Below are 26,024 nucleotides of genomic sequence, written 5' to 3'. Positions count from 1 at the left end.
AAAGTTAGTCAAAGGTAATGGCAAAAGAAGAACAATCAGTCTTGTGTGAGACTGTCTCACTGTGAGACGAATCTATACGAACAATCCATTCATAAAAAGTTGATGATGGGAGAACAAATGTTAGAATAACAAATGGAAAAAGTAAAAAAATAATGGTTGTTGTGAGGGATATTAGGGTTAGATTTCAATGTTAGGCAAGAGAAATACATAAAAATATTAACAAAAATGAAAACATTATGATGTCTATCGCTCTGAAATAACAAAAAAAATTAATTACTCTTAAGAGAGTCTATACTACTAATTGGTTAGATAAGTCGAAGTAATCCAACGTATAACCAACAATCAATTACAAATGGGTAATCATACTGCATAATTGATGCTTACGGAAGACCATCATACTAGTATTAGTTTTATGTTTCCAACAAGTTTGGAGCTTCTGTTAGTAATTGATAGACAAATATATAAATGTTGCTTTTACAAAACTTCCTAGCCACTATAGAAACGAATTATTGAAATAGATAAGATATATTATTAAAAAAAACATGAAATAAGACGAAAATCAACTTATTTCTAAACGTAAGCGTCTAATTTTCAAACCTGAGGTTTGGTTCTGCGAACAGGTACTTAATTTTTTTAAAAGGTAAAGAAGCTGTTCGCAGTTAGGGCTGTTGACTTTTTTTGACCCTGTTCGCAGTTAGTACTGCGAACACCATCGAGCATAATGGGCCTGTTAGTGACTGCGAACAAGGTCAAAAAAGTCAACAGCCATGTTCGCAATTACTAACTGGAAACAACTTCTTTGCCTTTTTAAAAAATTAAGCACCTAACTACGAACAGAACCAAACCTCAGATTTGGAAATTAAACGCTTATTTTGGAAATAAGTTGATTTTCGTCTTATTTTCGTGCTTTTTTTAATAATTTATCTTATCTATTTCATTATTCCTATAGAAACTTATAATACTATGTCGAAGTAAGGTTTGGAGCCTGACTCCCCACAAGAAGGAACTTGACATAAATGAAATTGTATTCCAATGGCTCTACATTGATTTTCTTAAAATTATAGTACAATCAAGGCCGTCTCTGTAAGGGGGCAAAAAGGGCCTGTGCAACAAACCCATCCAAAAGTATCAGAATAATGACATTTTAATAGTTAATAATTAAGATCTATAATAAATATAATAATTAATGCTTTGCTCCGAGCCTATTTTTACGGATCAAAAATTTTAGCAGCTCAGTAGGATGGAGGATTCTCATCAAGAATATATCAGCAAGGGCTGTGTGTGCGAGCAAGATGATTTGGGTAAATTAATTAGCCATATTCCTTCTCCCCCGATTTAAGCAGAAACCTACGCCAAATTGAGAAATGGAACATCCATGAGAAGAAACAAGTCAGAAAACGGCACTGGTTTTCTTTTCTACCAAAAGAGATCTGATTACGTTAGATTTTCTTCTTCTTTTTCTTCTCCTGGTCCTTGGGCTTTCCATAAGTCACACGACACGCGTGGATAACAGACCGGACATGGGGATCATCTTTTGGTACCTTGTTGAGAAAACTGACAGCTGCTGCCATATCTCCTGAAGCCAGATATGCCTGATACATCCTATTCCAGCCAATAGCGAGTATAAGGGAAACAAAAAACAACAAAACATGCGCATGAACCAAGAAAGGATGAGAAAATGGAATGAAATGATCAAATTGATCACGAGTGATGACAATTCTATGCACTCGTTAGTCATCACCTTTCCGTCTTTTCTCACTTCACTTAAGCCGGTAGCATATTCGAGAGCACAGGTTTATACATCTTAGCAAGTATTACTACTGATTGAATTAAGGAGCTAAATACAACTATTGCTATTTTTTTCTATAATTTAATCGGTCAAACATCAGAGCATTGATTTTGATTAAAATCAATATTTACACAAACAGCAGAGCAATCCGCGGTTCTAAGCATTAGGCTTACCTTAAGTAACTCAAAATGTTGTAAGGATAGCCATTTATCTGATATTCATTCCAAACAAATTGAGCTTTGTGTAGATCCTTCTTACTCACACAGGCACTCAGAAGAAAATCGAGACATTTCCGTGAAGGATGCAACTTCAGGTCTTCCTTGATAGCAAGAAGCAAGTCCAAGCCAATCTGCAAATCAGGAGACTCCTCGTGTGCTATTAGTGAAAATACCTAAACAGGAAATTTTAAGATAAATCAGTGTTAAAATACTCAAGATGTGGGGCTAGCACTACATAATTAGGTCACTTCCTACAAAAGTGTTTGAGGGGATACATTAACCAAAACAGGTCAACGATAATATCTCAGTGATTTGTTTTGGTTCATGTAGTTGACCACATAGTATTGTGCTTACGGCCCGTTTGGTAGGTGATATTAAACGGTGGTAATGGGAATGAAAACTAATGTAATTTTGGTTGAAAATCTCTTGCTACCTTAATGGTCATGCTTGTCCAACTTCAATCATTTTATTTTTCATAAATTTCATTCCAATGCATTACCACTGGAGAGGTGGTATTATGTGGTAATTGGAATTTGTAAACAAAAGAACTTTTTTGAGATCAAAGTTTTATCACCCTGAAAATGACATGGAACTTTTGATGAAATTTTACACTATAAATCATTCCCATTACCACCATTTAGTACCACTTACCAAACAAGCCCTTAAGGTTTTTGGCATTGTTCTATTGCTGTTGATGAAGCAGGAGGAAGGAAAGACCTCATCAAAAATAACTTCGCAAACCAAGTTATCATCCCGGAAGTTATCTGCAAGTTTCTTCAACAAACTGATGGCAGTTCTACACAAGAGAAACATATATGGCCATTAAACATAGGCTCCAATATGCTTAGTTAGGGGAGGGTAGTACTACAGAAGTAACAATAAACAGACCTTAATTCCTTATTCCTAATACAGTATAAGATAATTCTGAAACAACCATCAGCCCAATAGTGTACGTCATTCAAGTCCTCAAGCAACTGGAGCAATAAATTTAAGTTTTCACTAGACTGCTGGTGTTCCTGCAATATAGATGCAGCATGGCAGTACAATATCTTAGAAAGAGGCGTCATTCTCCAGGAAACTTAAAGTATCTGGTTATGAAGAACAAGCAACCAAGCGACTCACTATGAGAGATATAACAGCCTTTGGCTCCAAAGAGCAGCCACTCTGTTTGATTTCCTCGAAAATCTTTAAAGCATCAGATATTTGTCCGTGTGACGCAAGGGATGAGACAAGAGCACTTTTAATTTCATTTATGTTCTTCACCGGTATCCCTTTATCTAGGACAACCTGAGACATTAAAGACAATCAGAAGTCTCAGGGATCATAATTAGTTCAAAGCTCAAATCACATGACAAATGGCAGAGAAAACCCTTATCAGATACATGACAAGAAAAGAACACATTTCTTAAGCTTTATGTGAATGTCACAGAGAGAAGCCACTCATGGAGTAAATACTTATTTTCAATTAAAGCTTGTGTAACAATAAAAGATTAATTCTTTTCCTTAAAGCCTATTATCCTAAGTTTTCTTGGATACTACATAATTATGGGCACCTCAATAACATTGTCAAAGCTGTGATTTCAAAAGATTGGGGTCGGCTATATGAACTACAAATTAGTCTCAGTGGTCTTCCACATGAATATTTCTTCTCCAATCATTTCGATTATCTACCATCTTAACCAATAAATTTAGGTTTTTCATTTTATTCCGCACCTTCCCTCTAAATTTTATTTGGTCTTCCTCTTTGTTTGATTCTTCTAAGTTCAAACTTTTTATTTCCTTTCCGATTCCCCAACACTTTGTCGTTGCACATGCCCTAACCACCATAAACAACTATCTTTCATCTTCAATTTGAATTCTATCCTTCAAAGTATGTCCACTTGCTACAAATCGTCATTTTGGCTGTTCATGATCATGAAAGTCTGACAAATTAGCTGAGGTGCTGGTGTGGATGTTGATCCAAGCCCAAAGCTTCGTTTCACGTACAACAGGAGGGGAAAGAATACAAGAGTTGGTCAGCATTGCTGTGGGATTGAGCAGCTTCTGGAAGGAAGATCTCTCTATTAGATTCGGATCCAGTTGGTTACGTTAGCATTCTGTTAGTATTATTTTAGCATTTTGTTATGGGCAATTCTGTTGAAAAAATATTGTATATTTAGAATGGGGAGTGGGGTAATTTATTTCATGCTTGTAATCATTACATTGTGAGTTTCTGATCCACTAGAAGAGTTCAGGGTGGATACATTGCTCATCTATACAGAAATAAATACAAGTAATCCTTCTCTAATCATTCTTTGTTCTTGTTCTTGTTCTACTGTTAGCACAGATTTCGCAGGCAAACAATCATTCAGTGAAAGACAAAGCCCAAATATCCATGGTGAATTATCCAATTGGAAGTATAAAAAGTCGGACTTACCCATATTCAATGGGGAGAATCCTGATGGGTGGATTTATAAGGCAGAGTGATACTTTGCATTTTACAGACTTGACAAGATCAAGAAGATCAACGCTTCAGAAGGTGATGCTCTTCTTTGGTTTTGGTGGGAAAACCAGAGAAGTTCCGTGACCAGGTGGACTGGTGGAGTGTCAAGAAGAAAATGATGCTTCGACATTTCCGATCTCGTGAAGGAGGTTCTATTTGCGAACAGTGGCTTTCAATTTATTAAGAAGGTACTGTAGATTGTTATTGTAAACAATTTATACAATGTGCTGCTTCGTTAGAATTTGTACCTGCGGATATCATAATGTCAAATTTTTAAAAGGGGTTGGAGGGAAGATTAGAACTGAACTTAGGCTCTTGGAGCCCCCTACCCCGAAAAAGACTATGGATTGGGCTGTCCGTATTGAATAGAAGCATTTGGCAGCACCTGCAGATTCCCGTGTCATTGACAGTGCAGTTTGAGGTGACTTTGGGGACAGGAGGTAACTAGTACAGGCCAGAGAGAATATCAGGAGGTGACTTTAGGTCTTTATGTACTAGAAATTGCGGAGAATTTTTCCCACTCAACTAGGGTATTCTGATGTTATATTGGTTATAAATGTAGGAAATAAAGTAATACATCAGTATATTTGTAAATTAGGAAAGTAGTATAAGTTGTTATTTTTGTTACCTTTATTAGCTTAGTAGTTCGTGTATAAATATCAGTGTAATTCATCATTAAGACTCAATACAAACCAAGTATTCGAAACCCAAACCCTAATCTCAAACATTTTTTCCGCATTCTGATTTTATTCAATAAAGTGGTTAGAGAAGCTTGGGATAGTATCTACCAGTTGGAAGTTGCAACTTGCAAGTAATGCATTTCCAATGGAAGGGAATATAGGCGATTTTGCAGGATGATCCAACATTGGGTAGGTCCGAAAATTTCTCAGAAATCTATGTTGAAAACTATTCGCAACAAAGGTGGTGGTATTTTGATAGAATTGAATACAGAGGAGATGAGAGACACACATACGAAGGAGTTTGTTGTTGTTCCCAATATAATACAGAATGTTTTAACATTCATGTGCCAGCAGTGTTATCCCCTTTCCGCTGCAAAGAACATCAAATTGTGCTTAAGGAGGGCACGGATCCCATCAGCGTGCGTCTTTACCGTTATCCGAAAATCCAGAAGACCAAAAGGAACAATTGGTGGATGTCAGTTTTGAGGTTAAGGAAGTTGTTTATTTGTAACTTCAACCTTATAGGCAACAATCTTAGGATAGACGCCCCTGTGACGAACTCTTTGCCACCATGTACTATTGCCCCTTTGGGATACTGGCTAAGGTGGGTGGCTTACATACTAGCTCTTCCTTCAGTGAGTAAAATTCATTTTGTGTTCCGCATTTCTCAATTGAACAGAGCTAGGGGTTCTTATTTTGTGCCTGTTTCTCTCACTTCACAACTTAATGTTGCTCTGGAATTGGATGTTGCTCCATGGGCTTTGTTGGGAATTTTTCGCAATGCTCATAACACTCAGGTTGTGGATGAAGTCCTCATTAAATGGCAAGGGCTGCCTGAATCAGATGCTACTTGGGAACATGTTCAGAATATCTCTGTTCACTTTACTCAGTTTCACCTTAAGTACAAGATGAATATCTTTGGGGTGGCTAATGTGATGAATGTGTGAGGTGCAGGCCAACTGGCGTGGATGTTGACCCAAGCCAATAATTCAATAGTTGGTTAGTTGCTGTGGGATTGAGCAGCTTCTGGAAGGAAGTTCTTTCTTTAGATTTGGATCCAGTTGATTACTAAGTTGTTAGCAATCTGTTAGCATTATTTAGAATTCTGTTATGGGAATTCTGTTGAGAAAATATTGTATATATAGATTGTGGGCTGGGATGATTTATTTCATGCTTGTTACCATTACATTTTATTCAATTACATTGGGAGTTTCTGATCCACTTGAATAGATCAGGGTGGGTACATTGCTCATTAATAATGAAATAAATACAAGCATTCCTTTCTTATCCAATCATTCTTTCTTCTTGTTCTTGTTCTTCTACAATCATTATGTCATCTCTTTCCGTCCTTGCTCTGCAATACTCTTGATTTTTTGACTTAATCGTTAGAACTGCTACCTCCATTACAAAGTCTTATACTCTAATGCATATAGTAGCGCTAGCCGCTAGTCTAATGACTGTCCTAAAAATATACCCTTAGCATTCACTTGGAACAATTTCTTTATCTAACAACTATATATAATTCCTCTACTTATGTCATTCATGCTAAAGTCTAAACCGAAACTTCATTAACTGCGTCTTATTCCTACCTTTGTTAAATTCTAATGACTCCAAATCTTCTCCATCATTCAAACTTGGTCTTTATACCCTCTATAGTCTCGGGTACTAAAATAATGTTGTCAACAAACAACATGCACCCAACATATCTCCTTTAAACGATCGAGCCATCTCATCTAAGACCACCACAAAAGAAAAGGGCTCAAGGTCAAACATTAGTGAAGTTCAATTGAGATTGGAAAATCTTTTGTTGCTCTTCCACATGACCTAACATTTGCCTTCACTTCTTGTTAAAGAAAGTGCCAAAACTCTTAACAATGACATTAACTTTGAGCATATAATCGAACATGCATTGTCTTGTACTTTGGAGAAGAACGGTGAGGATGTGTCGAACTATATGATGTTTTAAGGTTTGGAACGATCAATGAAGTGACCGATGTAAAGCGTTTGAGGCTTTACTAAAAGTGTGGAACCATGCCTTGAACGAGGCAAGACATGGGAAAAATGTTGCTCGAACAAGGCAACACGAGAAAGCAAAACAGTAGGTGCAGAACAGGTTTCTTCTGGAAGAAGCTGCTCGAACGAGCAAGAGGTTGGCTCGAACGAGCTGCAGCCTAGGATCCCTTCTGGGCAGTTTCTGGTTTGTGTAAGGCATTCAAAATGCATTTCTAGAATGATGTATTCCTCTTCTATATAAAGTATACATCATTCATAGAATCAATCACCACAACAACACATTGTGAGAGGGTTAATTCACATGTAAAGAAGCTAGGGTGAGTCTACTAAAAGAGTGTTCTTTTTTTGAGTTAGTATTTGTGATCTTGAGAGCTTGTTCTCAAGATAGGGAGGGTTATTTATAATCATTATAAATAAATCATTGTTGAGGGGGAGGTATCCAAGATACCTCATAAATAAATGTGTCCATTGTTCCATTGATTTTGTTTGTATTTCTCATCTTGTTTTTCATTGATATAACGTAAAGCTTTCATTTCACTTCACAATACATATCTTACACGATATTTCCTGGGAATGCCCTTCTTTTTCATTGTGCACCCGAATACTCCCCCAAGAACCTGTCGTGCATTTATTTCCAAGTCAATGGAAACCATGTGTGAGACCTATTTTCTAAACCTATATTACTCCACCAATTTTCTTATCATATTGATAGTTTCCAACATGGATTTCCATGGCATAAACCAAATTGTTTCTACAATATGTTGGTATATCTTCTCATACATAGTTTTAGCACTCTTTCCCATGCCTCTATAGTATGACTCATGAGTTTGATACCTTTATAGTTGGACCAACTTTGCATATCTCCTCAGTTATTATGTTATTAGGCAACTATTTAAAAAAAATAACAAACCAAAGAGAGAGGGTCTGAGTGTAAAAGTAATATCTTCTCTTTTGGGTTCTTTTCTAGTTCAAGAGTAAATAGATATATACATAGATCCAAGAAGATCCTTGAATGAGAGAGCACTAGCACTCAAACTCATGAATATCTTTAAAGGACACCATCTATATAACATAACTAAAGATATTACTTAAGTTGACAAGCGCTCGTACATGCTCTCAAAACTTTTTGATACACCATGAATAGCAAGCAATGGATTAGTACATAAGACAAGTTGACCAGCATAACATCTAGTCCTTATCATTTATCATCCTACCAATAAACCTAAAGAAAAACAAAACTACTCAGCTATAGGATATTAAGTGGGAAAAGGGAATGTCTCAGAAACTTCCCTGAAACATACATATTGTAAAGAACTTAACATCAAGAATTTCATGAGTACTTATAATTCATATTGCATCACAGCATCCAACAACAACATATTTTGATCCTCACGATATTAATTAATTAATGAAAAATTCAACCCAATTTTCCTGATTTCATGATTGTGCAGAAAAAAAAATCAACAAAACTTAATGAGCTATAACACATTAAATAAAAGCAAGTATACCTCCTTGGCCTTCGAAAATTGCCCAGATGCAACATATGCATTTATAAGTGCCATAAAAATATGTTTTGTAGGATAAACACCAACATCCTTCAGTTGTTCATAATACTGCAGACGAATTAAATAGACAAGGGTCAGAAACAGAAGTTGGATTACAAATATAAGACAATAAGGGATAATAAGAAATGCCCAGCTTGGGATAGAAATTTTCCATACTTCGATTAACGGTCAAAAATGGAAATATCATCTTAGATTATAATTATTACACACCCACATACCCACTTCCACAACACCAGTCCACCCAAAACTTAAAAAAATTGTTTGTCATTATATATAATGAAATCTAAATGCTTACAGCACTAAAAATTCCAAGAATACCTCTATAAAACAAAACAAATACGATAAAACAGTTCGAATTTAAAACTACACAAAAATAAATAACTAAATGACTCTTGCCAAGAAGGGGTCATCTATCAAATAAATGTTTCATAGAAATATTCCAATGGATAGGATGGTTAGTAAAGAGCAAGACCACACGAGACTAAAATAAACATCACAGGAGACTATATCAAACTCTACTCACAACTGATGAATCGTAAAGCATAAAATAGCACAAAATGACCCTAATCTTTTAGTGATTTGTGAGGAAAAACTAATCCTTTTTGCAACATATGACAACCTTAATAATATCTTCTTCAGACGTACAGGTGCTTATCAGATAGCCAAACGTCTGAGAATCGGGCTTGACATCAGCATCTTTCATTTCTTCAAGAACCTTTAGCATACCACCCATGTTTTTCTGCAGAACGACAAGAAAAAGATTGTTATTGCATATCTACCACCTTAGTAGATGAACTTCTAGTAGTAATTTGTAGGGTCAATAACCAAAAGACCTGATAAGTTTGGTTAAGTGATACATAATTAAAAACTGAGATATTATTCTAGTGGTCTCACAAGGGGTTCAACATATTGCAAACAAACATCAAAGAAAAGTTGAAAATGTTCCACAAGGGCCATTTATTCCTGTTTACTAGTAAAACAGCCTAAAACTTTCAGATCTGAAAAGAAAAAATTAAAGAAAACACTTTTAACATCTTTCTTTCCTCTCTCCCCTTATCTTGTATCTCCATCATGAATGTGGGTTCATTCGACAGTTCATAAAATCAGAATTAGCATACTTTTAATTAATCTCGAAAATCAAAATCTACATAGCTCACAGAATAAAATCAATAAAAAAATATCTACTCTTTTGGAATGGAGAATTACAAAATCTGGCCATTACAAGAAGTATAAGCATGAGGTTCAGGTGCACAAGATAGAAAAAAGCATAGATGTTGAGTGCACCAACAAACAGCAGCTTATTGGTATGGCTGCTTCTTTCTTTTTTTTTTAAAAAGTAATTATCAATAGTAAGTTTAACAAGCAAGTATCAATTAAGCTTATCAAGTATCCAGTTGAGCGCTCAATTCTCAACTAACTAGTTCGACAGGCACAACTAATGTTACCGAAATGGAATCTAAAACAAATCAAGGAATGTAAACCGTTACTTTGGACTTTGGAGTTTCAGGGATAAAGGTAAGATGGTATTTTTTTTCTTTTAAAATCAATACAACCAAGATATCATTACTCTTGAAAAAATAAAATAATATTCTCCTATCTTTTTTAAGGTCAAGAGTACAACTGCTTTTTTATAGCCTACAATCTCAATCGGAATGAATAAATGTATGAAAATCCTTATCTATAGTGCAAAAACAAGGTCACGTCACCTTATTGCGACCATATCATAGAGGTTTTTTGAGTTTACAGCAACTGAAATATAGGTTGCATTGATTGAAAATCCAGTTTCGGACCATTACCTCGACCTTCACCGAAATCGTCTTTTTGCACTAAAGGTGCCCCCACTCCCCCACCATAAAAAATAAAAAAAATAAAAAAAAGGTGCTCCTATCCCCCACCATTGATTACACCTTCCGTTCAATTGAGTTTGAATCATATCTTCGTGAAAGTTCTCACATGGGGAAATGAATCTGCATAAACTCAATGGGGTCAACGAAGTAAAGATTACCCACCCCAGTCAACACATTAATTGTTGCCTTTGTCACTTTCTCTCTCCTATAAAAGCATCCAACATAATCTCTTTATTTACCAGTGAGAATGCATCCTACATATTCAGGGGTTTCTGGATTTAACGAAACCCAACATTAGGTCATTACGAAGAGAAGTTACCATTAAAACCACATGTGATGATTTGCATTGTGCTTCCTTTCTATTACATTAGAATATTAACATTGGGCACTATTACATTAGAATATTCTCCATATTACATTAAAAACCACCTCTAGCAGGGAGTGAGAAAATCAAAGTGAGATAAGATAAACGAAGAAAAGATAAGTGTCACTTTGAGATGCTTGTTGGTTGGCTAGTCTTTTCCTAATAGAACTTCCTTTCTTTTTGCAAGTAGCCAAGTAGTTTGTGAGTATGAGACACTTAAGTGACTTTATTTATCATTTTTTCTTTTGTTGTTTTGAGTTTATGCTTAACATTATTATTTACTCTTATAGGTGTGAGTTGTCAATTATCATTTTATTTTTCATTTTTAAATATAGTTTTTTTTTTCTTTCTATTTCGAGGTTAGGTCTAACATTATTCATTAGTAAATAAAAAATAGTTTTCATTTATATCAAATTTCGCTTCCTACATTTTTGAAACTCTAGATTAGAGTTTCTCATTTCCGTTTTTGTTTCTCATATCATACTGACTTACCTCATGTGACATTGAGTCGACCCCAATCTTTTTAAATTAAGGATTTGGCATAGTTATCTTATGTTTTGTTAAAAGTGTGTTTGAGGCATGCCAAGGTGTGAGGCGCTAAGAGGCGACTACTTAGACACTTCCTTGAGTCTAGGCGAAGCACGATACCAGAGGCTCTTCAAAGGCGCACCTTTTGCGCCTTGCACGCCTCGTTTGCTAGATGTGATTTTTGATAGATAGTATGTCTTTGCCTAATATTACTGAAATAACCCAAAATTCTTAGTTGTCTATTGAATGGAAGGCAAAAATATAACCCTTTTCTTTCCCTAAACCAAACATATGGAGTAGATTTGGATATTACAGACACTTATTACAGTTGTTTGAAAATGAAAAGAATGAGACAAGAAACACACAAGGGAACTTATAGGAAGGGATAGATTAGAGCAATAACATAGTATATATGACCCTAAATGCAGATTTAGTTAACTATGTAATGTAGATTAGAAGAGTAGATTTGGATAAGCTAACTCTTCAAAATTGCAAATTAGAGGATTGTAAAGAATGAAAGATATACATCAAAAATGTTTAGATCACTCACTAACCCCAGCTCCCTTATTAGTGCAAATCAATGTGATTCCTTATATGTCATTTTACATAATCAAACTTGATTATACTTCGCAATTAACACTGAGACCTGCTAATTGGCAAACACCCTACAGAAATGTTTGCTATCGGCATAAAACTGTGAGTTACCAAAGACCCTACAGATATTGCTCACTATTATCTGCATAAATATGCTAAAGGCTAACCTCAAAATGCCAACAAAAAGGCGCAAATAGGGCAAGCAAGCACGTATGAGAAAGGGGAAGGAGGACCTTGAAGATTGGAAAACTGACCTCTCTAAAATAACCACCCAGAATAGCATTGTACATACTAGCTGAAGGCAATAAATTCATCTTTCCCAAATCCTTCAAAACAGCATATGCACCATCAAACTATAAAGAGCAGAAAAAGATATATTAGTGACACAAGACAGTTCTAATGAAAAGTTTTCTGAAGCAGTTATATGGAAAATGGCATAAAACGTGTGCAGTACAAACTCACATCTTTCATTCTAACGTTCAAGGAGATGATACTTCTAAATGTCTCACTATTTGGCTTCAATTTGTGGTTGCAGAGCAGTGAATAGATCCGGCGAACCTATCATCACAGAAAAAGCAGGAAAATAAAAAGAACAGAAAGCTTCAGTACCAACAAGAGTGGGTTATTCAAATTAAGCAAGTAAAGTCAAACAAAGTTCAACATATAACTGAAATTAACCCAACTACCCCAATACAATCAGATCCCACTATCATGACGTATAAGGCTAGTTGGATACACTATACTGCCAGTACACATTGCGAAGAGAATGTGTTTCCCTCCTACCCTGAAAGAAAATAAACCCTTGATTTAAACACTACAGTAACTCCTAGAGATTTTTAAAGGACTTACACATATTTAGCCTAGTTCTTCAACATAAAGTAGTACAGTTCATTTAAATCAGTTCAGACTTGGATGTTTGCTTCACATAAAATAATTAATAAGATCTAATCTGAATGCTCATCTGATATGACTTTTTCTGGGTTTCAATGGTTCTGGTCCGGTCTAAATTTTTGCAAAATGGTTTGATTCTAATGGCAATAATGCAAAATAAAGAGGTCTAGTCTGGTTTTAAGTGATCTGATAAAAATAAGTAATAAGTTGCCTAAAATTCAGTTGATGATAATAAGCCCTTGGTTTGTAAAATCCACAAGTTTCAGAATTAGGTATGGCAAGATGGAAATCACAAAATTTGTGTGCACAAAACAATAATGTCCATCATTTACATCCAACTCTTACATAAATTCACAGTTAACATCAACTTAAAAGGATGAAATGGCCATAACTGGCTAGTTTGAAAGAAGGCATACCAGCACCAACTCACAGTTCTCCTCACAAGCATGACATATGGCATTGAGTGCTCCTGTGGATAAGCATAAACCTGCTTCAAACATCTCATCAACTAAATCCAAAGCCATATGAACCTATAATGTCATTACAGGCAAGGAAAGAACTCAGTCATGCTAAATTAAGAGACTGCTCAAAAGAAGAAAAGAAAAGGAATGAAAAACAAGATTCAAATTAAATTAACACTCCTTAGTCCCCAAATTTTTGCGCCCTAAATTAAGAGACAGCTCAAAAGAAAAGAAAAGGAATGAAAAGGATCACAGTAGCTTAACATTTAGTGAAGATCCACCTCGACACTACATGGTTTGCACATACCTTACTGGAATCAAGACAAAGTGCAATCAGGTTCTCGTATGATTTAGCCAAGATTGCAAGGTCCAGCTTTTCATGCATCTCTTTGAATTTCAAAATAATATCCTCAACCTTCAAAAAGCAATAAGTTTAATCAGTAATTGATCCAATCTCAAGACGAAAGATTCAATACCAATCACTGTCAGGATAGATGGCATGATAACTCCTCTGTTAAGACTTTAAAAGGGAACTCAAAAACACAGCAATCCAACAAGCGTTACGCACAAAAACATCCACATTGTATGACAACAATAACACAGTTAGTAATAAAGAAAGACTTTACAGCATAAGCAAGTAGCATCGAGATAGGAGTAACCAATAGAAAAAGACAACTGAATGCATGCAGCACAGTAGAGATTAAACATACAATGCCTGTACTAATCATGTCATTACAAGAAAATTATCTTATACAGTGCCTAAATATGAGATTGAATGCACAAAATCGAGCACGGGAACTGTACAATGACGGACACAAGGATATTACCAAGTCATGAGAAGTTCCTCACCGCTGTGTTTTTGAAGCTAGACACATATGAATAGATCAAATCTGAAATACTTTGAGCCATGTGATCTGCAAAATGAAACGATGTGAATATTACAAGAGTATACAGGAATTTCGAAACTAAACTCATCATTTCTCGTGGTGATTCACACAAATTTACAAGACAAGAAAATTGCATTAATGGACGGCAAATAAAAATCCTAGTCACAGCACACTTATAGTGCCATTCACTATAACAGACGATTTATTTCCAATTTTAGTCCACAATGATATACATCATTCATAATTCTACCAATTCCCAAATCCAACACAATGTTTGACACCCTAACATTAGTAATCAAACAAATAAGTGTCAGGTTGCAAATGAGGTCGAGTGGTCATGTTTAGACCAAGTTGTGCTGATTAAAAACACAACTAATGATACTAAATACCCAGGTCACAACGGGGTATAAAAATAACGAATTTAGGCCATTTCAAGCAATAAAAGCAACTAATATATTGTGCTGACTATGACTTATGGGTCCTCCACTACTAGGCGGAAAGAAGAAAAAGGTTAATCCTAGCTAGAGTTGACCATATTTTTGTTTAAAACGTTTATTATCCCCTTTACATTCAAGACAGTTAAATGACAGATTTGGAATAAATAAAATATGAAGAAAAGGAATGCACCGCATAAAGACCAAAAGGTAATTTCACTTGAACATACCACACTCTTTCAAGATCAAGAGAAACTTCTCAGCAGAAGCTTCCAATGATAGTCGTCCTAGAGATTGAAAAATACCAGCAATAAACAATGAGGATACTCTGGTTATGTCTATGATCTCTAGCACCTGAAGAACCTCCTTCTTCCTATTTTTTTCACAAAGTGCAAGCAAATAATTTTCTGCACCACAAGGAAAAACACAAAGCAATTAAAATCCGTAGGGAAACATCTTAACATGGAGGATAAGAATTCAAGTTGACCATAAAAGTTTACAGACAGTAGTCATGTCTCTCAGTTCTTTCTAACGAAGTAATCTAACTCATTGGTATATAATATTATCAAAGAAACCTTAAGACCCTTGCTAGAGCCCAAAAGACTAAAACCAAGTACATTCTTCGCATCAGCCACAATATAATAAATAATACAAGAACAAGTCTAATCATTAATCAAGTAAGCTATATATCAGATACAATATGTTTCTCACCACTAACCCGTGATAACATTAAAGGCAATAACAAGTGATACAAAACAACGATAAAAAAAGTATCTGTCAGATGTCAAAAGATTGCTGGTACAAGTACATAAGACAAGTTCCTACTGAAAGCAATGAAAAGATCTCATAGAAGTCATATCTAGCTATCAATTATAATTGAACACAATATGGCCCAGAAGATAAGTGCTTGATTGATAACTTTCACATCAAGTTAGTTGCAGAAGTAATATTTAAGACAATTTCCAATGGAGAGTGATGAATCAAGCCAAAATCAGCTAAGTTAAGAAAATCGAAGCAAGAAAATATAAAAAAGAAATGCGCACCGTGCAATAAGCTTCCTGTTTTGCTCTCACTAGTGGTAATATGCTGGCAAAGCTCCTCAATCTTTTCCTCATTATTCATCTCAATCCAAAAAAGCATCTCATAGTAACCTAACCGTGGATGTAAATTAGGATCTTCGTCTTTAATAATCTCAAGAAGAATGAAAAAATGTTCATCCATATGCATATCTATTAGATACAAAAGAAAAGGGCCAAATGCATCCTCTCCTATTGGGAAACCTCGTTCCTTCATCAGATGGAGAATACGGTATGCCTCTAATATTTGTTCTAACTTAGCCTTTTCATCTTGAAGACTTCTTGCTGTCTGTATGCAACCTTTTACAAATGCTTCGTACTCTTTCAAACCAGTCCCTCTACCTAGTTTATATAACATTTGAAAAGTCGAGCCTGAACCTACTTTATCCAAGCACATACCAAGCAATGTATCAAAACGTAACTTTTGGGTGTTCTTGAAGATCCATTTGTTCTTCCGGAAACGAACTAATGATTTACGGCGCATTGGTGTGCTGCTATTAAATAAATTAGAAAACCATGGTAAGTCAGTTTCATCCACTAATTCATCATCCTTAATATCCACTTCTGAATCAACTCGGACATTTGATTTCCTGCTTTTGATACCTAAAGCAGACAATGTATCATCACAAAGATTCATAATTAAATAACAGAGAACAACAAATCATTATGTTCTTCATAAGTAAAAAATGAGAAGATAATTTTATGAGTCGGTATAAGATTTTTGATTATATGATCATGAGGACCTAGTAAGCGGAGAATATAGCAGATCCCCACAGCATTATAGGGGTAAAAATAAAATTTCAAGACTCAAAAATCCCAAATCAAGGAATTTATACATTACAAACTGATACAGCCTTATGTTGCAAAGAGAGCCATCGGACATGGTATTATGTTAGGCTGCCAAACAACAAACACTTGAAACTTAGTAGCAGAGTTTTCAGTATACAAAATTTGCAAGAGAACCTTGTGGTTGCGATTGTAGCAAGGGTCATTGTTGCGGCACATTGACCATTGGTAGCAAACATCATGTGCAAATTCATATAAATAAGAAGTGCACGTGATTTAATGAGTCATCTTACTTAAGTCCACTATAATCTGAAACCAAAGAACTGTAAATCTTTGGCCCCATCGAAATAATGGACACAACATTTTCCACTTCAAGAATCAAGAAATTTACAAGCTTTCAAAAACGCCATTACATACATTTGCATCGATAAAGCATCTTCTGCCTACCAAAAAAAATAAAAGAAAACCAAGGAAATAGTTGTAAACATTTATACACCAAACAAAATGACGATTTATAGGGAGATTGAATAAAAGTTGGACAACAAGTCGTGATACAAGTGGAGCAGTATTGTGATCACTCATGAGCTAAGCATCACCTCATTCATGAAAGTTGAAACCATAGAGTGCAACTAGTTGATGACAGTAATTAATCCTTATCATGTTAAAAATCAAAATTCTGATTAAACCGAACAAGACTCACCAATTCAGCACATCTAGCATATACTAAACTCTCCAATATGGTTTTAGAGACTTGACACTTCATTTTGGGCCAAAAAACATTGAATTATCACATTAAATAGCCGAGTCTAACGGTTAGGAGTTTGACATACACTAGTGTTTAATATATACAAGTTCAACTAACATAGATGCAGGTAAAAAACTCATTTACAATAGCATAAACTAGTTTACTAATGGACATTGAATAAAAACATACCAATCAAAATTGAAGATATGTTGTGTGATTCTTGCTTGGTTGAATCCCCTGCACAAATAATAAGCCTTAGAATAAGTGCCTCACCTTAAACCAATATGGATACATCATAGTGTAGTCCACGACAAACATTATCAAATCACAATTTCAAAACATGCAAGTCATTTGTGAATCAACTTTCCTACATAACCACTAAATATCAACCAAAAATTCCACACTTCCACCAAAGCCAACTCAAGTAAAAAAAAACAAATACTACATTACGTCGACTATAATTTCATTTTAAGTCCTCATGAACAGTACAAGACGGCTATAGATGAATATAGAAACTCAATATCTAATTCTTGACCACAACAAACCATATTTTCTTAGAAAGTCCAAAAAAATAATTGGATGCACATGTACATTTAACAATAGCAGTAGCCTTGCTACTGAATGACGTTGGAAAACTATCCAACTCAAGAATAGGCTAGCAGTTCAATATTGTGGCGTATGAAATATCATGCATCTATAGTAAAACCTCACTTTCCAATTTAGGTGCTAGGAGCAGACTCTTCCTTTTCTTTTCCCACAGGCCACAGTAATCTCTATGTGGGGCTGACATGACGAGAGCTTATCATCAAAAGATTATCATAGCATGCTACATACAGTACCAAAACAATAATCCTATGGCCCGACACAGTTACTGTACATATTTAAAACAGTAGCCATACTGATAAATAAAAACTCCAATCAATTTCAATAATGAATATTTAACATGACAGATTTTTCGTTCCTTCCAAGGACCCAGGGAGAGTACAAAATGTTGAAAGGAGAATACAACTTATTCAGACTCCAAACATGAGTCCAGTTACCGATTTAACAAGTTTTCCGATGATGGGATCATACCAAACCTAGGGGTGGACCTAGGTGCCTACATGTGCCTGCACGTGAGAGGCACTGGCCTTATGAAAAAAACAATGAATTCGCATAAAGAAGGTTTAAAACTCGCAATCTGAAGAGGAGTAGACGTGCATGCTATCAGCAAAGATAGCATATATTGTTCTTAATGTAACAGGTTCGTTTATTAATACAACCATGAGCTCAATACCTCATCCTGGCTCGGTTGAAGCATTTATATACATTTGCATTCAAATGCACAAATCTGATAGATCTACCTAGCAAGTCACTAGCCAAATTCAAGAATTCAATTGGGCTTAAAGCATCAATTCCAAACTGATTCTAATCTCTAATCTCTAATCTCTAAAAGTCTAAAAAATGACTACAGTAGGCTAAGCAGAGGGAGGGCTAAGTGAGAACCGAACCCATGACCTTACCTGGAAAAGTAGTATTTGCTCTCCAACTGAACAGGATTCGATTCTCAACTCTAAAAGTCCAAATTTAGTATTAACTATCATATAAATAAAGACTTTACTTGAAGTATAGTTACAATTCAATTATTATTGTTTTCATATTGTTCTAATTGCCTCAAGGTTTCCTTTGAAATATCAACTTGTTTTTTTGAAAACATTTACAACACCCCCAACGTAATACAATGCGGACTTGTTTTTACACTATAGGACATGCCAATTTCATATTTATCCGTTACATCCTTTTCCTCTTCAATGCGCCCTCTAACATCATGAAAACCATGGAGATGATATGAAACATTATATGGATAGGTTTAAGGGATACAAACAAGATCGTCTTATTGGATGAAGTAAGATGAAGCTTCCTAGAGAAAATTCATGGGTTAGAGTTGGAAACTTGTCGACAAAAATAGTGCTTTACTTAAGAAATGGTTTTAAAGATTTCTTTCAAAACCAAACTCACTTTGGCATATTACAAATATGGTGTTCGTGACGCTGGATAGGATATGCTTGTTGGTATGTCCTCTTCTCGTCTTAGTCCTTGGAAAGAAATCCCTTTATTACACTCTAGTTTACCTTACACTGTGTTTTAAAAAGCACATTCCAGGCGCTAATAGGCTACCACTTAAACGCCTTCTTAAGTCTAAGCGCAGGGGCTCTTCAAAGGCGCGTATTTTTTATGCTAGATGTGATTTTTGATAAATAACATGTCTTTGCCTAATATTGGCGAAATAACCCTCAATTCTTAGTTGTTTATTAAATGGAAAGCAAAAATATACCCCCTTTCTTGCCTAAAGCAATAATATAGAATGATAAACGGAAAAGCAAAAATAAAATTAAAGTGTTGTCATCTTCATCGATGTATGATTCTGATTTAAATTTTAAGTGTTTATTTAACCGTGTCACAAAACATTTTGAGCATCAAGAACCATTGTTTCCTTTCTTTTACCTTTGTTTTTGTTTTAGTTTTTATTTCTTTTGTTAATTCAAGACTTTATTGTCAACTTATCGAGTTATTGTACAACTTTATGTTTAAAGTAGTGTTTAGGTTAATTATATGTTAAGTATTAGATGTGTTTTTAAATTGATTTTGGAGCATTTTAGCGAAATTGTGTGCCTCGCATACAAAAAGTTGCGCCTTGCGCCTCGAAAAAAAAGGATCTTTAATGCCTCATGCGCCTCGCGCCTCTTAATAATATGTTTACATCAACCTTATAATTGGAATGTGAGATATGATTAGATTATAAGAAGATAGTTGGGCAACTGATCAACCTCTTGAAACCTCTTTCTTAGGTTGTATAACTTGTGCACTAAAACTAATGCTTGTATTGACTCTTTTTATTTCATGAGGATACATTCAAGATTTTTTGGTCTTTCTTCTTTAAACATGACCCTCCAAACAGAGATTGTGAGTCCATTATTTAATGTTTCTCCATTCTTGAAGATGTTCATCCTTTCCCAAACCCTAATCACTAGAATTGGAATCTTAGCCCTTTTTTGATTTACTTATGCGCTTCTTTCTATTCTTTTTAACTTTGTCACCTCATAATCCCCCTTATTCCCCTTTAGCCAAGTTGATCTGGAAAGCTAAATTTCCCTTTACAGTTTGAGCTTTCTCATGGCTTGTGGTTTTAGGAAAACTCAACAACTTAAAGAATCTTCAAAAAAGATGCCCTCAATCATATAGTAATCCACAATGGTTCATTATGTATGTAACAATTTGGAAGATGTTGATCACCAGATTCTCCACAAAAAATTTGCAAAGGATATTGAAGAAAATTATTTAGAGTCGTTGGAGAGGCCTAAATGGAACCTTGAATATCCTTCCTTCAATGGAGATTTCTTGTTTTTGAATTTAAGGGATCTTTGGAGATTGTTCATCTTTGCCATTCTTTAAATCATTTGAACAGAGAAAAATAGAAGAACATTTATTAATGGATTTCTTTCACTAGACGTAGTTTGGGAGAGAGTCAAGTTCCTAGCCTCACTTTGGTCAAAGGCTAATGGTTTGTGGAGTATTTGTTATGAGATCTTTGTCAAAGAGATTGGAATTTATTATTATATGATGCCTCATCCCTTTTCTTGCATCCTCTTCTTATAGTTTTTAATAAATCTTTTCTTTATTAAAAAAATCCTTTTTAATATGGCCTTTCTCCTTGTAATAATTACAAGTCCAACCTCTTGAACCTTTGCCTCTACTTAAACAAAAAAAAAATATATATCAGTAGACTCATTTGATGACTTCAATGCAAATAGGAGTCAATTAAGTCCATTTGGGTAGCAGCCTTCCTAACAACCACATATCCCTACCATTAAGTCTTCTAAAATGTTTGTAAAAAGATGGAAAATAACATAATACAAGGATAGTCAAATCTTTATCATCAATAGAGACGTCAATATTTTGCAAATCCTAAGCTTTGGATAAAACTCATCAAAATGGGTTTTCATAAGCTTACTTTCTTATAAATGGATACCATACAGAATGACTCTTCATGTGTAAACGGTTGATAAAAACTCTTGGTTATGTAGAGTGATTCCAAATTTTCTTAAATCCCTTTCAAACACTCTTCTTTAAAACATTCCTCAAAAAATCATTTGAGAAGCAGAGTTGTATGGAGGATAATGCTTATGAATCCATTTATTCCTCCTTTATATCAATAAAAGGAACGATCTTTTCTCTACACCATCAAGAGCCTAGTGAACATCATTTTGTATCAACATTGTTTTCATCTTGACTTGACATAGTTTGAAATTCGTATTCCTATAAAACTTCTCAATGTCTAGCTTCATAATTAACATGTTGAACTTCAGCTATATCGCCAAGAACCATAGTGTAAAAACAAGGTCGCATCAAAATACAATAATCAAATCGTGTGCATAGGTTTCAAACTCAAGTCACTGGTACAACCAAACTAACATCAGCAAAGTCACAATACAATCTGTAGCATAAAATCAAATGAAATAGTAATTCATATATTTCTTCTTTGTCATCATCAGTCATAACCCACAACTAAATTCACATTTGAAAGAACAGAAAGCGTAGAATAAGATCACAACAACAAACAAGAAACACATTAATTGGGCAAACCCCATATAAATTGACGGAAAATAGGGGTATTGAAGAAGACCTGGGAGAATAGTATTGGCGGAAACATTATGATTTAGCTGAGGAGAGTGTTTGCGCAATTTCTTTTGAGAGGAAATGACGGCTGTAGAGGAAGGAGGTGGTGCGGTGCCGTGGAAAGTGGTGCGAAAGAGTCTGCTCAGGCCTTCGGTTTTGACGCGGGGACCGGGCATTTCCTTGCGTCACATGGCAAACTTCAGCACTCAAATCGTCGGAGGTTTTGAAGGGGCCTCTTTTGGGCAAGGTTGTGGTACTTTGTAGTGATAGCAAACATTTTTCAACTACTCTTTGAAGCAACTTTGAAGAAAAAAAAAAAAAAAAAAAAGCCTTTTTCATTTAACTTCCCCAATAAAATATTTGTTTGATTCTGGAAAAAATAGAATTTATGAATTTTAGTGTCAAACTTTAATTATGATTTTTCGTCGATTTATATGAAAAAAACATATTTATGTGGGATCTTGATAGATTCGTCTTTAACATATACTTTCGGAATATCAACTTTATAGAATTTTTAAAGACTGATAATTAAAATTATTTAAATTTTAAATTTGCATTGGGATCTGTGAAAAAAGTAAATGGAAAAAACAAATGAAGATAGAAGGAGTACGTGTCAATGCAGTTAAATAAGTGGTAGAACCTTGTTCGCTTTTATTAGCAATGGACAAATATAGAGCAGGTTCAAAAAGTAAAAAGTCGAGAAAATCTTTGTTCGTCATAAGTAGTAGTAATCAAATGAGTGTTGATCAAAGGTAATCAACTTCTTATTTGTTGTTGACAACGAATAAAGAGTCGGCCATCTTTAACTAGCATTTATTTGTTCGTCGTTACCAACGGCGAACAAAAGTTGTCTATACTTCTTTTTACCATTATGAGTGCTCCAACAAGTTACTTAGTTGTTACTAACGGCGAACAAGTGTTACATTCAAATCATCCAAAGTCTCAATCTTCTCTCAAGTATTATTTTTAAACATATTGTGATTACAATTTTAGTTAAGGCGTATAGCTTAATTTCTTTTATTGATGAGTTAATTATTTATAATACATTTTCAATTTAATTTGAATTTTATATATAAATTAATTATTAGATGATCTTTGATTGTGTTATTTGATAAATTTATTTAATTTAATAATTAGTGTTGAGCATCTATGTCTTTAGATGTCAAAACATTAATATTGTGCAAGAGAAGTGTCACTATGATTACGAAGTTGAATATGATTGAGATTTGAGTGACTTTAATTATTGTCGTTGTTCTTTTGCATGTGTTGTTATATAATGATAAAGCATTAGGCTGTAGTTACTTTAGGTGGTTTGATTTGGAGGGTACATTGTAGCAGATGATATCATTACTAAGCTTGATGAAGAGAAAGAAAAGCTTCAAAGTGAGTTAAATAGCTTGAAAAAGCGGTTGTATGAAATTGTGACTGTGCATAGGAGTGAAGAAACGGAGAGGATCATAAGGAAATTCAACCGGTAATGTAGGGTAGTGTATTAGGTTTTATTGAGTATAAAAAACTTCGTCGTATGGTTTAATTTATAAATGAATGTTGTAGTTTGAAACACTTGTTGAATAGTAATGAAGTATCACTAGTGGAAAAAAGTTCATCTGCTGCGAAACATATGCTACGGTTTTTAGAAAACGCAGCACAAAACAAAATTGAAAAAACGAGGAAAAAAAAAGGATGCGTATATGCTGCATGCTGCAGTTCTGGGAAAACCGCAGCATATAACAAACTATATGTTGCGGTCTTCCAAGAACCACAACATATAACCATCTGTTTTTTTAGAAAAAAAAACGCACCTTATAGTATACTCTTCGTCATGCTACGTACTGTTTCATTTATGTTACGTATTGTAAACAAAACCCATGAAAACAAACTGTTGTTGTTCATCTTCCATTTTCGAATTCTTCAAAACAAACTACTTTGTTCCTTGCTGTTCTTCAAAACACACGAAAAAATGCTGCTGGTATTTCACCATTGTTCTTCTTCCACGACATTTTTATTTCACCATTGTTCTTCAAAACCCTTTGAAACCTTTAAGCATTTGTTCTTATTTATCTTCAAAACCCACAAAATTAAGGTATAATTTCTCTTATTAATTTCTTAAACCTTTAAGTTTTGCAAGCTATTCAAAACCCACGAAATTTAGGGCTAACATTTTTTATACTATTTTTGTTTTTGTTTTTCATTGTAGTTTCATAACCCACGAAATTTAGGGCTAACATTTCTATTTATTTTGTTAACCTGCAGGTTCATATTTTTATTGTTTTACTTGTAATTTGGTGCTAAAGATATCAATTATTTGTGAGTTTGACATTTTTCAAGTTTATGTTATTAATTTGTTAATTATTTTGATTTATGTGTATTTTGTTAAAAATGTGGTTTGTTGTTGTACATATGTTTTTAATTATTAGAATTAGAATACACATATTTTTAGGGTTAAATGATCTTAATTTATTATTTATATTTTGATATAATTTTATATACAATGTAGTGCTTATATTAAAGTATGAAGTATAGAATTAAAATATGTTTGGTTACATAGAATTTCCAACATTTTCCTTATATTACATTGATTTTGTTGTGATGAGTTTTCAATAAATAAACTTTCTAAGCCAAGCTAACCAAAAGTCTTATGACGCCAATACATTACTCATGGCAGAATGTTTCATTTTTGGATCCTCCGAGTATTAATGAATCCAATTTGAACACAATAAACATTATATATATATATATATATATATATATATATATATATATATACATACATATATATATATATATATATATATATATATATATATATATATATATATATATATATATATATATATATATATATATATATTATGTATATATATATATATATATATATATATATATATATATATATATATATATATATATGTATATATGTATATATATATATATATATATATATATATATATATATATATATATATATATATATATATATATATATATATATATATATATATATATATATATATATATATGTATATCAGGATTCGAATTCGGAACCGGATCCGCGGGTCTAGTTTTGCAAGACCCTGATCTAGATCCGGATTCGCGGGTCCAGTTTTGCAAGGCCCAGATTCGGATTCGTGGATACTGCAGATCTAGTACCGGATTCGGGTTCAAAACGGGTCTGACTTGTTTTTGCTTTTTTTTTTTAAAATTTTTGAATGGTGTTGAGATTGCAATAAAGCTATATTTATAGCCTAATGATAATAATATGTATAATTTCACAATCGATCACCCAAAAAAATTATACAACTTAAAATTGTCTTGAAAATTTCCAACAAACACATTAAAGTTGTTTGTTACATAAATAAACATAGCCGATACATAATCTTTCATTCAAAATAACTTATATAATTAACAAAAGTCAATCATTCATCAATGCAAGAAGCGATGGAGTGACGGACCGTAAAGGAAATAGGAAATTAGGAATAGGAGTAGTCTGTGTCAGAAAGTAAGGGAAATGGGAGGGAAAAGAGTGCATCAATGGAAGATTACAAATTTACAAAATATATATATATATATATATATATATATATATATATATATATATATATATATATATATATATATAAAACGGGTCCTCTAGATTCGCGGGTCTGGATCTAGGTATTTTTCTAAAATCCGGATCCGAACCCGTGAAATTTAAACGGATGCAGATCCGACCCGGAACTGAAGGATCCATTTCTTAAGGATCCAAATCCGTAAAAACGGATACGGATCCAAGTCGGATCCAATACCCATTCCATCCCTACCTGTGTGGCACACCGAATGTATGTCTTGTACTAGCTCATATTATTGCAACATGCTTTTGGGAGATGAGTTTGACTATGTTAAAGCATATAAAAGACAACACCTATCAGATATAAAAGGTTCATCTCAGCGCACCTAGCCTCATTTGCACCATCAAGAAGATATGTGAATGTTTATTCTGGCCATGTACTCTGCAACCCTCTCCCTTGA

At 34.1% G+C, this 26,024-nt stretch overlaps 1 protein-coding gene across 4 annotated transcripts; it reads right to left on the bottom strand.

Annotated features, from left to right (window-relative positions):
- Positions 1–1,013: 1,013 nt before the first annotated feature.
- Positions 1,014–22,304, bottom strand: LOC130807243 (pentatricopeptide repeat-containing protein At4g04790, mitochondrial-like). 4 transcript variants are annotated; one of them, XM_057672394.1, is made up of 17 exons: positions 22,024–22,285; positions 17,550–17,597; positions 15,797–16,432; positions 14,984–15,160; positions 14,282–14,346; positions 13,740–13,847; positions 13,388–13,501; positions 12,543–12,638; positions 12,335–12,433; positions 9,367–9,486; positions 8,691–8,795; positions 3,130–3,294; positions 2,896–3,023; positions 2,659–2,803; positions 1,963–2,180; positions 1,439–1,602; positions 1,014–1,347 (listed from the first exon to the last, which is right to left on the bottom strand). In XM_057672394.1, exons 1-16 carry the CDS (start codon positions 22,190–22,192, stop codon positions 1,440–1,442), a joined length of 2,556 nt encoding a protein of 851 aa, XP_057528377.1. In that variant the 5' UTR covers positions 22,193–22,285; the 3' UTR covers positions 1,014–1,347; position 1,439. The 4 variants fall into 4 exon arrangements, with proteins under 4 accessions (XP_057528377.1, XP_057528378.1, XP_057528380.1 ...); XM_057672395.1 differs by having other exon boundaries at positions 1,014–1,602; positions 2,725–2,803; positions 22,024–22,304; XM_057672397.1 differs by having other exon boundaries at positions 1,014–1,602; positions 2,725–2,803; positions 15,059–15,160; positions 22,024–22,304.
- Between the last annotated feature and the right edge of the window lie 3,720 nt (positions 22,305–26,024).

This window comes from Amaranthus tricolor, chromosome 3, assembly GCF_026212465.1.
Source record: "Amaranthus tricolor cultivar Red isolate AtriRed21 chromosome 3, ASM2621246v1, whole genome shotgun sequence".
NCBI classification, from domain to species: domain Eukaryota; kingdom Viridiplantae; phylum Streptophyta; class Magnoliopsida; order Caryophyllales; family Amaranthaceae; genus Amaranthus; species Amaranthus tricolor.
The sequence above is the reverse complement of the archived record's forward strand: the minus strand, read 5'-3'. Positions and strand labels throughout refer to the sequence as shown.

Excerpts from the sequence above, each read along its gene's own strand:
- LOC130807243 (XM_057672394.1), bottom strand. The coding sequence starts at position 22,192 with ATGCCCGGTCCCCGCGTCAAAACCGAAGGCCTGAGCAGACTCTTTCGC. Across the intron at positions 8,796-9,366 it reads CTGAAGAAGATATTATTAAG|TATTATGAACAACTGAAGGA; the intron begins GTTGTCATATGT and ends ATTCGTCTGCAG. Across the intron at positions 3,024-3,129 it reads AGGCTGTTATATCTCTCATA|GAACACCAGCAGTCTAGTGA; the intron begins GTGAGTCGCTTG and ends TCTATATTGCAG.